General features: G+C 36.8%; 1 protein-coding gene across 3 annotated transcripts; it reads right to left on the bottom strand.

The window, feature by feature from the left end:
- Positions 1-10,166: 10,166 nt before the first annotated feature.
- Positions 10,167-11,407, bottom strand: LOC147522034 (uncharacterized). Of its 3 annotated transcripts, none has more exons than XM_086590565.1 (3): positions 11,222-11,407; positions 10,763-10,807; positions 10,167-10,702 (listed from the first exon to the last, which is right to left on the bottom strand). In XM_086590565.1, the coding sequence occupies exons 1-3, from the start codon at positions 11,325-11,327 to the stop codon at positions 10,473-10,475; spliced, it is 381 nt and encodes a 126-aa protein (XP_086446691.1). In that variant the 5' UTR covers positions 11,328-11,407; the 3' UTR covers positions 10,167-10,472. The 3 variants fall into 3 exon arrangements, with proteins under 3 accessions (XP_086446691.1, XP_086446687.1, XP_086446681.1); XM_086590561.1 differs by having other exon boundaries at positions 10,167-10,710; positions 10,741-10,807; positions 11,222-11,404; XM_086590555.1 differs by having other exon boundaries at positions 10,167-10,807; positions 11,222-11,405.
- Positions 11,408-13,936: the final 2,529 nt, after the last annotated feature.

Here is a 13,936-nt window from a genome sequence, read left to right on the forward strand (position 1 = left end):
ACCGTCTCGTTTTCTGGAATTTGAAAAGACATTACATAAGGTTATGTGTCATCTAGGGTTTGAGTGTAATCATGACGTGCATTGGGAACTGAAAATGTTTTTGGCACAAAAACGCTTCTAGAGAACTGAAGAGCCATCGTTCCCTCAATTTTCAGAACTTTGCAAAGGTTTTAGAGTATTAGGTTAGTTTCTCTGCCATTTTTGTTTCTCTTGCTTTTGACGACCATGTCGTCTATGTAGACTTCCATGGTGTCGCCTAACATGTCCTGGAACATTTCTATGACAAATCGTTGGTAGGTCGCTCCAGTGTTCTTGAAACCAAACGGGAGGACGTTGTAACAATAAATTTCTTATTCTGTTACAAATGAGGTTTTTTCTTGGTCTTCTTCAGCCAATGGGATTTGGTTATAACCATTGTAGGCATCCATAAATGAGAGGAGCTCGTCGCCACAAGTTTGGTTGACAAGTCGGTCGATTCTCGGTAAGAGGAAACTATCATTAGGGGTTTTTTTATTTACATTGGTGAAGTCTACACAAAGGCGAACTGTGTCATTCTTTTTGGGGACTGCTACAATGTTAGCGATCCACTCGGGGTACTCAACCTTCCTAATGAAGCCAACTTTTTTGAGATTGTCAATCTCATCATTTATTGTTTTTTGGAATCTAAGGGATAGTTTAGTTTCCTAGGTCGTTAGCGAACTGACTTGACATTTGGATTGATGTTTAGTTTGTGATATGCAATACTAGAATCAATTCCAGGGACATCGATGTATGACCAAGCAAAAACATCTTTATTTAATGATAAAAAACTTACAAATTGTGCCTTGAAAGTAGGATCAAGATTAGCTCCTATATAAACAAACTTAGGGTCTTCCTCAGTTCTTAGGTTGACTTTCTCCTTGAGTTCGGGCTGAGTTGCCGCATTGGACTGAGCGACCTCTAGGGTCTTGGTCTCTTGTGCTGCCTCCTTGTCCTGAGGAGGTTGGGCGACCTCTGGGGTCTTAGCTTTTGAAGTGACTTCCTTGATCGAGCCCCTAGTGTTGGCTTTAGCCAACTTGGTGCGAGGGGCTTTAGGAAGGGTTTTGACTTCAACAATGAAGTCTTCAGTCATGCATCTTGATGGTGTCGATCTCTCCCTTGCTTTTGACTGAATCCCCAGTGGGCTTGTTGACTGAGAGGATTTGATTACAGTTATGAGCATCAAGCTGGTTACTTCGGAGCTCCTTCATGCCTCCGGGGCCAGGGAAACACAACACTTGATGGAGTGTTGATGGTATTGCTTGCATCTTGTGGATCCAACGTTATCCTAGGATGGCAGTGTAGAACAAGTTGACATCCAGAACGCTGAGGCACGTGTTGATGCTGATTTTGTCTTCGTGCAACCCAACTGAGACAGGTAAAATGATGTCTCCTATTGGGTCGGCTCGAGATCCGTTGAAGCCATAGAGGGGGGATATTGGATCTATAATGACTGACCTTGGCATGTTCATCTCCCTAAGGGTCTGATAGAATAGGATGTCGCACGAACTGCCTAGGTCGATCAGGACGCGCTTGACCGTCCAGTCACTGATTTTGATGTGGACCACCAGGGCTTCGTTGTGTGGTAGGCAAACCTTGTTGAGGTCGGCCTCGGTGAAGATTATGTCTCCTGAGTTACGGCTAAAATTGTGTGGAATGGGGGCCGCATGGGAGGAGAACTGGTAGACTTCCTGGAGAGCACCTACTCGTCTCATTTTTTTCCCTGGAAGACGTGACAGAGTTGTCCTGGAAGGTGATCATGTTGATGGTTCTGGTGTTGTCTCTGTCAGAGGAGTGCTGGCGGCGCTCATGATGAGATCGTTCTATGGAGCAGCCTCTAGCCTAAAAGCGTTATCAGTAGAGGAGTCTCCGTAAAAGGGTTGATATTTCTTTGGTCAAACTGTTAGGCCAGAGACTTGGAGGGATACACCTTTTCGGATATTTGTGTTCCGTTAGGAGTCTCTATTTCACATGTTGTGACTTAGTGGTTGTTTGTTTTTTCATTTTTCAGCATTAAGAGGCGCTGAAACATTAGTTTTCAGCAGTAAGTGGTTTCGATAGTTGTTTGTTTTTCAAGAGTCTTCAACGTTCACGCAAAAATCGTCTTCAGCGTTCCGCGACAAAACTCACGCTGAATGCTGAATTTTATTCTTGTCGAAGCATCATGACAAACGTGCCCTTCATCTTCCCAAACTCATATATATATATATATATATATATATATATATATATAGAGAGAGAGAGAGAGAGAGAGAGAGAGAGAGAGAGAGAGAGAGAGAGAGAGAGAGAGAGAGTTGATGTATGGGTAGTTGATGTAGTGGTAGCGAGGATTGCACACAACTTAGTATTTTGGGTATTATTCATTGGTACAGTCAGCCCATCACATTTTTTTGTCAAGGGTCTTTACACCAAACAAAAAATTGCACTTCAAAATTGAAAATTAACGTAAAAAATGAAATAGATTTTAATATTTTAAATTACTATGATGTGTTTTATTTAGATTGTATCCAAGTCTGATTAAATATCATCGTTTGTTGAGTTTCATCCTCGTAGATTTTACAATTAAAATACATATAAATTTCAAATCCAAATAATTTGATAGAGAGTTAGAAACATGGTATGCAACATTTTAGCTTTAGATACCGAGGGTAAAGTGGGCAAAATGTTGTATTTAGCATTTATAGTAAGTTCGCTTGACAGAAAATAAACATGTTTTTCTAAGTTCAGCATTCAGAGGATGGGCCAATTCAGGATTCAGAGTGTGGGCCAATTTAACATTCAGGATTCAGCACTCATAAATCAGAATAGGGCAGGGAATTGGGTCGGGTTTGACCCAACCCAACCCGAATCCAAATAGTTCGGGTCGATTTTCATATGATCCGTTTATTTATTCGGGTCGGGTTTGGATTCGGGTATGTCGGATTTGGGTTCGGGTTCAGATATAATTTTTGGGGATTTTTTTGAATTTTTAGTGTTATCCGATTTGGTTGGTCGGGTTCGGATTGAAAATTTCGGTTTGATTCAGATTCGGATTTAGATATTGTCAAACTATTTGGGTTCGGATTTGGATATAGCCATATACGACCCGAACCCAACCCGTTCCCTACCCTAACTCAGAGGCTCAAAAAAACAAACGACCCCTTAGTTTAGTTTTTCTACTTATATAAAAAAAACAAATATGAATTGCTTATGCATTATTTATACATTTAATTCTACAATAAGAATTAGTTGAGATTTTCGTTTTAAATGATAAATAAATTATGTTGTTTAAAATTTTTCTACTTTATGATTCCCATACTAAGTGCTAAGAAGATGATACAGTTAGTAGACAATTACAAGTATCTTAGATAAGTTGCACGCAAACATTGAACAAACACATTCCAAGATGTTGAGACTTTGACACCCAGAGGGCGTGCATATTTGCTAGTATAAATAACTTTTTGTAACTTTTTTTTTGGTAACAAAATAACTCTTTGTAATTGTTATCCCAACTTTTATTTTGCAATGGATATTCTTCGGTGTAAACCCACCGTCCTAACCAGTCGACCCATATACACTAAAGTCTGAAATGTTCTAAAAAATCTTCTTTTTGCAATTTCTAAGTTCACGATTGTCAATTTTACATTATCTATTTAGGGTGAACTAGTGTTACCCCTCTACTAGATGAGCCAATTAGGATTTCCCCCCTACTAGATGGGAAATTAGGGTCTCCCCCCTAAATACACAAAAAAAAAATTGGTCAACCCAATTTGACTCTTTTTGTGTGTGTATTTAGGGGGGAGACCCTAATTTCCCATCTAGTGGGGAGGGGGAGACCCTAATTTCCCATCTAGTGGAGGGGGAGGGGGAGAAAATCCTAATTGGCTCATCTAGTTTGGGGGGGGGGGGGGGGTATTGGTTAACCCATGGCGACTGAAAATGAGAGGATCTGTCTCACTTATGGAGTGTCATCAGCGGTGTGTGTCCCCGGCCAATTAATTTTTGATAGTCCTGATTATATTACAAATTTTTTCCAAGTGGCATGTTTCAGATGGAGGAATTTATTGTATACCAAGATGTTTGGATTGACCAATTTTAAAATCAACTTAATCATAGGTGATCTTGGACACACCCATAAAAAACACTCCTGTATCCCAATTTTAAAATAATAAATAAAATTGTTTTAGACACATTTATATTTCTAAATTACTATTTTTTTTATTAGACGTATTGAAGGCAAAACAAGCCATTTATTAGAATATGGATGGTGGAAAATTTTGGAATTTTGGATCTAGTAAAAGTCAACAAAGAGTCAACAACTAAGTTTACATCTTTTGTAACGGTAAAGTGGTGGACAATGCTCATTGTCTTCAAGTAAATATCTCACAAAGTGCAATTCTTCCTTATATACAAGTATGCAAACTGTGCTACGCACCGAGATTTATTTTTTTCCTAAGTGACATTAGGAAGTTTTTTTCTAAATTCTTAATAAAAGAGGGCTTACTCTAAATTCAGGGAGGGAAATGGAGAATAATTAAATAATTTAAGTGACATTATGGGGGTTCTTCTAAATTATTAATAAAGAGGGGGGGGGGGTGTTTCTAATTTTTGTGAGGGAGGTGTTTATAAATTGAGCAAATAGGGAGATTTCAATTTGCCTACTCGATAGTGGAGAGTGGGTTCCTGAAAACCCGACTATTATATAGTGTAGAGATGAAACTCGAAAATTTTAAATATTGATTGTTTTCAAGTGCTTCAAGTCTTCAACAAATGTCCAGTAAACTGCTCCAAGAAATAAGCGTCGAACAACATTTTAGACTGCTCAAAACTGACGACGAGGTACCACTACCTGACTATTTTTTTCTTGACCAAAAAAAAAAAGGATTTAACACTTCCAAAGATACAAGGGTACAAGACAGATAATGGATTTAACACATCTATCATCTATATATAATTCACAATGAACAATTAGAAGGGGGGTATAACAACCCTATTTTTCATTCCCATTTTTATTAAATATATATAAAATTAAATAATAATAAAAAGAAAGGATAAAGATAAAGATAAAGATATAATCATAAAAACGTGGGAAGTTGGATGAGTAGTTGCTGGAAATAGGGGATGGGGGTTTCGGGTGTTTTGGTTTTACCAAACACTCGTTCTTGTTTTTGGGGAGAGTTTTTTTAAAACAAAAAGAGAAGAGACGTGCTCTAAAAAGGAGAGAGAGAGAGAGAGAGAGAGAGAGAGAGAGAGAGAGAGAGAGAGAGAGAGAGAGAGAGAGAGAGAGAGAGAGAGAGAGAGAGAGAGAGAGAGAGGAGACTTTTCGGTTAAAAAAGCCGTTTCTTTTATTTGGTTTTTTTCTTTTTCACTTTTTTCGCTTAAATTCACAAGTGAGTAGTCTAAATTTTAATTTGTTCTAAATCAATTTTAATGGATTGTTAACTGATTTCTACTAATTAAGCCATTGAATTGTTTTATTTGAAATTATGGGATTTAAATCTATTAAAGTGCTCAAAGACTTAAATCGCATATTGACGCATACACGTTCTTTTGGTTATCTATGTATTGATTGGTAATTGTATATGGAATTCATTAAATTGTTGGTCAACTGATTGAAGTGAGCAATTGTTATATGTTAGAGATTGGTTTCTCATAAAAAAAGAGGTCGGTTATATCTATTGATGATTGTCATACCTTGTTTGCTTTTAGTGGCGCAGATATATTACCATGAGTAGTTGGAGGGCATAACAAGTAATTATTTGATTCTAATGTGACTTTTAGATATGAGAAGGTATAATGGTATTCTTTGCATGTCTTTGTAGGCTTCTGACCTTTTGTGATATGTGAGTTATTCCCGCGGTAGTTTCTTTGCATGACTTTATTGCATTTAAATGTGTTATACATAATAAGTAAAGGTTGGATTTTGATAGGGAATATTTGACAATGGCTACTGGTGCAAGTTATCTTTTGATATATATATATATATATATATATATATATATATATATATATATATATATATATATATATATATATATATATATATATATATATGGATGGGTCGATCTAGATGGTACAGTCGGTATTAAACCCTTATACCAATTGACTTGCAGTACTTTAAATATTCTCTTTTAGATGTCAGAAAGTATAAGCTTAGCTCTGGTCTGATTTCGAGCTCAATTTTGGTTTAGTTAGAGTTTGAACTAGTTTTATTTTAAAACACGAAAAAGTAAGGTCTGGAAGTCTGCTTTCCAACCCAATCGACCTCGTTGCATTCTGAGGTTTTTCGATATAGTTACGGTGTTCGGAAGTTGGCATGTCAGAATTTTCTGATTTCAGAGATCCGGTCTGTGCCTAGTTTGGAATCGAGTTTTCACATAGTTAGGGTCAGATTCAAACTCTCACCAAAACATAAAAAAATAAGTTTTATGTATCTTCTTTCCAACCCAATTGGCCTCGTCGCATTCCGAGGTCTGTGGTGATAGATATAAGGTCTGGAAGTTTGGTTGACATAAAACAGTGCGTCAGAAATCAGTTTCTGCTAACTGTGTTAAAGTCCAGTTTTAAAATAGTTAGGGTGAGAGTTAGAATTTTTATAAAACATAAAAAAGTAAGATTTGGAAGTCTGCTTTCTATTCCAATTAGCCTTATCGTATTCTGAGACCCGTGGAATTAATTATGGTGTTTGGAAGTTTGACTGGCAGAAAACAGTGCATCAGAAATCAGTTTCTGCGCACTGTGTTCGAACTTAGTTATCGAACATTTAGAATGAGATTGAGTTTTTTTGTAAAACATAAGAAAGTAAGTTATGTGTATTAGCTTTTCAACTCAAAAAGCCTCGATGCATTTGGACACCTGTGGAAAGCGTTGTGTCATTCGGAAGATAGTCCGTTAGAAATCTAGTTTGCTGAAAAATTAGGATTTTTACCGTTTTCAACTTAAGTTTTCTTCTAGATGGGCTGAGGTTGGGACTTCGAGTTCTACATGAAAAAGTATGTCTACATGCCCTAGTTTCTAAATATTTAAGTTACATGTCATTTGGATGAATGTAGGAAAAACTATAACATTGACTATGTGGCTGGTAAGAACTACGAAGGCTTGATTCCAATCTTGAAAGATTTGGATACGTAGGCAGCTTTGAGCAGAAGTGCAGCCACTATACACTACACTACACTACACTATATCTATAATATATATTAGTTTGTGTGATAACTATGTGATTGTGTTAGAAATTACTGTTGTTTTGAGACTACATAAATATATATGTGTGAGATAGAAGTTGTATATGAATATAGACTTTAGTATTTGTGGATATGTTTTGGACATTAGTGTGTGTGGACTTGAATTTGGGCTAATGAACTATTTGGTTACGATATTGTGTATATGAGTGTGGTTATGTAAATTGTAGTTGTTTGACCATAAGTCTGTTTACATTCAATGATATTTAAGTACTTGATTTGCCTTGACGCGCGAAAATAACTCTCTGCATATGTGGTCTGTTTTGACATGAGTAATGCTAGTATAATTATAAATGATAATAATGTTTTAATGTGTCGCTCACATCTTTAGAACTCTCCACGCTTCAGGATTTGGTAATGAGATATTATGACTTGTGATGTCATATGATAGATGGGTATTCACTGAATGTGCTATGAATGACCCGGGTATTCATTGAATGTGCCATGAATGACCCAATAGTTTGGACTGCCCTAGAGAGGAACTAAGGTATTCGCCTTGCGGGTTGGTCATATTCCTTGAATGTACGGGAATGTAGGTTTGGGTATTCCTTGAATGTGGCGGGAATGACTCAGGGCATTCATTGAATGTGCCATGAATGACCCGTTAATGTTATGATGGGTATTCCTTGAATGTGACTGGAATGACCCAAGGTATTCATTGAATGTGCCATGAATGACCTGAGATTTTATGGCCAAAGAGGCTGTGATTATGTGTATGGAAAGCCCAGAGATGGCTGTGATATAGTGATACTCGGTGGGAGAGAGGCACACGTGTATGTGTGATTTGGCAAATGTGTGGAGTGCAAATCGTGGAGTAGGAACTAAAGGTTGGGTTGAGTCTGTTTATAAATGAGTTAACAAGATAATTAATAAGCAAAGTGAAATATTGATTTTACGTATGAGTGAGTTATTGCCTATGAATATTTATGTATTATGATGTATATGCTTTCTTACCCCAAAGAAATATAGAGGTAGTTTGTGTGAGGTTATGGATGTGAAGTGTGATTGCGAATAATATTATTGAATGCTTGTGATCTTTTCTGTGATTATGGAATGACTCTAAAATGATATGTTATTATGAAAGCATTAATGACTTGTAATAGTCTAAGATATATAATTATGCACTTGGAAACTTTATGACGTAATGATGTCATGTGAATGACTACCCTTGATATAGATGGTATGATAAGTAGTATTCCCCGAATATGCAGGACGAACTATGTTGTATTAATTAGACTTCAATGTCTTAAATGAGGTTTGATTATGAATGAAAATTTGACTAGCTGAGATAAATCCTTTTATAGTGCTGTCTAACTCTGTTTTTGCAGGAGGGTATGATCTGTTAATCTTTTATGCAGGGACGTAAATATCCTACCCTGAGACGACGTGCTGGCTTAAAGGTAATGTGTGTCAAACTAATATTTAATTAAGTTATCATATGTGTATGTAATAAGTGGTATTTCTGTTGTAAGTTATCTTGGAAATGTATATTGGGATTGAAATCTTACTTGGGAAGAAACTACACGCCGTTTTGGAAAACGGAACTATATTGTCTTCCAAGTTGAAATGGTTGGTAATGTTATATTTATTAATTTGAAAGATTATTATATATATTTTGTTTTAGTCTACTCATACCAGCAAATTCAATTTGCTGACCCATGTTTGCTTTGTTTTGCAACGTGGGTGTATTTTTGGGAGCATAAATGGTGGAATGCAGTGGATGAAGATGCTTGATTGGGATTCACTCTTGGAGTCTTACTGGTATAAGTTTTATGAAGTATAAAGTCTTGATTTGAAACAGATGTAATAGAATGGTTTAGTAAATTATTGAATTTGTACATTAAGAGTTGTTCGTTTGGTTTTAATTTGATATCATATTTTAATATCGTGGTTGATAATGGGTTATTAGGATTTTGTTTCATCCTGGATTTTCAGAAGATGGAATAGGGTGTGGATAATTCCCTATTTTTAATTTTTTGGAAATTTAGGGTGTGACAGGGGGGTAATGGACTAATGGTACACAATCTTCAAAAACTAAATACACAAAAGCTAAGGGTCATTCTCAGAGTTATTTTTCAAATGCAAACTAAAAATCATGCACTTATCTTTCACAGCTTCACTTTCACAGCTTCAGCTTCACTCCCATATTCTTTGAACTTGTACTCTTCCTACTTGCAGGAGGATGGCACTTTTCCTTCACTGTAACATTGATTACACAAGCTAAAATATAATGAGATTTCATCTCCTTGAAGCGTGACCCAATAACGGGATAATGGCACACAAAGGAGGCCGACATGATGACCATGCCGAGTCTTATCCCCTGTTTCAAGCTTCACCATAGTGGTCATGATTCCAAAACCCCAATCCGAATCATCAAACATCACAACGAACTCAATGATGAAATGGTCGATACATCGGCTTCTCCATGTATCTCTAACATTTCACTGGTTCCATGAGATGGGATGTAAACAACCCTCAACAACTTAATGTATGTCAATGCATTAGCTCTCAGAACCTGCGAAATGCTTTCATTCATAGGCCGCCACAAGAGAGCATCAAAAGCAGTTCTTTTGCGTTATCGGGAGGGCAAAAACAACAAAGAACATGCCCAAATCCATTCTACCCAAATCCGAGGCATCCAAGACAGACAAAATCTTCTCGTTGATTTTTTTTTTTTTTTTTTGAAGGGGTGTGTGTGTTTTGCCTCTATTGGAAATACCCCAAATTAATTTGGAAGATATTATTGGATTGAAGCGGTTATTGGAGTATGAAAAAAACTTTAGTTAATTATGGGATATGAAAGTGTTTATATGGGTGTGTCCAAGATCACCCTAATGAAATTAAGTTCACTGAAGAAAGTCTTTTGTTTATGTTTTTATATTTTGTAACAACCATGAAATCTTACATATAATACATTAGCGGGAAAAAAAATTACATATAATTTTATGTCCTTCAATTCAATACTTAAGTTTATATATTTCGGGAAGTATTTACAACCGTAAAAGCAGAAGCAAAATATTTTCAATGCAATTGTTGTTATTCGAGTACAAACACGGCATATATACACCATACCGTGAGTTTATTTATATCAGACACGTATAGTAGTGTTTCTAGCTATGGGGGTTTGGTTTTGGATACAACGTCCATAGCTTCTACAGCGTAATTGCAACAATGGCAGCAACCATAACGGCACCCACCACGGCCTCCTCCACCGTTGTAACCACCCCCTCCACCATTTTATCCACCGCCTCCACCGTATCCACCACGTCCGCCGTTATATCCACCCCCTCCACCGTATCCACCACCTCCACCATATCCACCCCCTCCACCGTATCCACCCCCTCTATATCCACCGTATCCACCACGTCCGCCGTATCCACCCCCTCTATATCCACCGTATCCACCACGTCCGCCGTTATATCCACCGTATCCACCGTTATATCCACCCCCTCCACCGTTGTATCCACCTCCTCCACCGTTATATCCACCGTATCCACCACGTCCGCCGTTATATCCACCGTATCCACCATTATATCCACCATACTTAGCATCCTCCAAACTCTCCTTGTTCTCTGCCAATGAAATAGCACAGGAGTTGTTAATGAGAATGATTAATACATTACTTAATTAATATAAAATCTTAAATAGATAATGTATGTACTGCAATGAAATTACGAGAATGAACATATAACTTAATTAGGCGTTACTGCATATACTACTAGAAGGTGGCATTTCAGGTATGCTAAGAGCTAGGCAATGCTAATAGGCCGGCCTCAAGCACTATGTCTTTCCGTGTGCTATGTACTGTGTTACTGTCGCAACTTGAGTCACTACTGTTTTGCAAACGTATCTTGCAACTAGATTATTGCTAGCGTTCCTAGCTCGTAGACATATTTTAACATCATGGAAATTTCAAAAACTAGCTAGGTACAAGAAAGAAGGTAATTAGTTTTATTAATACATCACGTATATAATGTCAGACTCACTAGCTTCAGCAGTTTGACTATCGGCTGCTGCTACTTCAGAAGAAATAACCAGAAGAACAATAGCTAGGAGGAATCCCATAACAAAAAAAGCTTTTAAATGAGACATTTTTCTTAAAATGTTGAAAAACAACAGACACTTCAGAAGATGAGCTGAGTATGTGTACGTAGTGTGCTCCTAATTTATAGAGGATTGAATATGGGATGAATGACGCACCATGTGGGGATGTTGGAATTAATATATGATCCACTTGTGTAATATAATTTATATCTTGTGGGTCTCCCTTGCAGAGAATTGCATGCAAAGCCAAGTCAATGTGAACTGAGTGCTCAAGACCATATAAGGCCAAGTCCAATGGTGCTCTATCTCACCAAATATAATTAAAATTGTGATCCAATATAATATATGGTGCAACAAAACACTAACCAGTCAACATTATTGCTATCAAATTTACTTTTCTATCTGTGAGGAGTACAGAGGGGGGCAAAATGGAGAGTTGGGAATTTAATTTAGTTAGAAAATGTCAATTTCCTCATACTCTTTTGTTGATGGAGGCTAGGATAGTTGTCAATTTTTTTTTTTTTTTTTTTTTTTTTTTTACACGCCTATACGAGTGGCGGGTGGGAGAAAAACCATTGAGCTGAAAAATGCAAACCCGCTAACTATATCCACTATTCTATTATATTGTGATTTTGTGTTTTGGCGCACCAAACCATTAGACTCACAATGGATGTGCGTGATAATCTTGACATCTATGATTAAGTAATGAACTTGCCGTGATCAGATAGATTGAAATGGATTCTGATTGAATATTTGAATAGGATATGCTGGTTATATCTTGCCGACGTGGATCAATTAAAGTAATTTCATGATTGAAAAATGTCAGTAGACGCCTTGGGTTGACCTTGGCCCCTAAGTATTAATGCATTATCGAGAAAATAAAGACGCTGCCGTCAACTCCACTTCTAATTAAATAGGATACTTGTCTAACCTGTAGCCAAATGTTCTCCTAATGAATTCCAACTTCTCTCTCACTTTGAGAAAACAAACACTGCTCACCCAAAAGTTCAAGACGATTTTATTTCAAGTTGTAAATTGAATTATCAAAATTTATAAAGAGAAAAAGAGTTTTTTCTTCATCGGTTCATAGATAATTGTCAATTTTTTCAGCAAAATGTTTAAGGTGTATAATGTGTTTTAGAGAGTAATTTAGTAGGTAGCGTGAATTAGAATTTAGAAATGAATCCAAATGCTTTTCTAATCTAATCTTTAACTCAAACCCCCTAACCTGGATCAAGCCTTTACACAATTACACTGTAATCCAGAAAAGCAGTAGACATGTTTTTTCTCCACTTCATTAGTTTTGTCTCTTTATGAATTTTTTTTTTTGGCCGTTTCCAGTTCTATAGTGGGCACATGGCAGCAAATAAATGTATTTGTTATTGACAGATCCCATATTGTGTTGGATGGACTCCAACAAAAAAAAACAATTATTACAAGTGTGGTATTGATTCCAACAAATCTAAAAAAAAAAAAAAATATTATAAATGTGTCATTGGTCCTAAAAAATTGAATTCAAAAACTCTAAGCTTAAACGATCCGACTAGGTCGTTTATTGTGCAAACCCAACGATGTGGCCACATCGTTTGGACTGAGTCTCCAACGATGTGGCCACACCGTTTGGACTGTGTGGCCACACCGTTTGGGATTTAAACTTTGAAAAAATATAAAGTTCTGTTTTTTGGCCTCTTGACCGGTGTGGCTACACCGTTTGGACTGTCTCAAACGCCAAAAAATAGAATTTTATATTTTTTTCAAAATTCAAATCTCAAACGGTGTGGCAATTCAAAACGGTGTGTGGCCACATCGTTGCTGGTTCTTAAAATGACCTAGCCGGATCGTTTAAGCTTGGGGTTTTCGAATTCAATTTTTTGGGACCAATAGTACACTTGTAATATTTGTTTTTTTTTTAAATTTTTTGGGACCAATGACACACTTGTAATAATTGTTTTTTTTTTTGGAGTCTGTCCAACAAAATATGGAGTCGTCAGTACGTAATAGGACCCATAAATAAATGTATTTGTTACTGACGGACCCCAATTTGTGTCGGGCAGACTCCAAAAAAAAACGATTATTACAAGTGTGCCATTAGTCTCAAAAAATCTATAAAAAAACAATTATTATAAGTATGCCATTGTTCACAAAAAATTGGATTCAAAAACCCCAAACTTAAACGACACGGCTGGAGTCATTTGGATTAAGTCCCAACGACTTAAGCAGCGTTTGAGACTTAGTTCAAAGCGATATGCGCGGTCCGTGGCCCGAAAAACGAACTTTATATTTTTCAAAATCCAAATCCCAAACGACGTGGACATACCGGTTTGGTTGAAGTCGCCGGTCAAATTAAATATGGCCGTCGTTGATTTGAAATCCAAAACGATGTGGCCATATGTCGTTTGGGATTTGATTTTAAAATCCCCAACGGCATGTGGCATCGTTTTTTTGACTCGGTCCAAAAACGGTGTGGCCATGTCGTTAAGATTGAACTTCGAAAAATAAAAATTACGTTTTTGGCACATCGCTTTTACTAAGTCCTTCGTTTGGACTAAATCTCGTTAATTAAAATTTTTGGAAAAACGACTCCAAATGATCGTTTAAGTTTGGGATTTTCGAATCCAATTTTTTTTGGAGCAATGACATACTTGTAATAATTAATT

Source organism: Coptis chinensis, chromosome 1 (assembly GCF_015680905.1).
Source record: "Coptis chinensis isolate HL-2020 chromosome 1, ASM1568090v1, whole genome shotgun sequence".
In the NCBI taxonomy this organism is placed as follows: Eukaryota; Viridiplantae; Streptophyta; class Magnoliopsida; order Ranunculales; family Ranunculaceae; genus Coptis; species Coptis chinensis.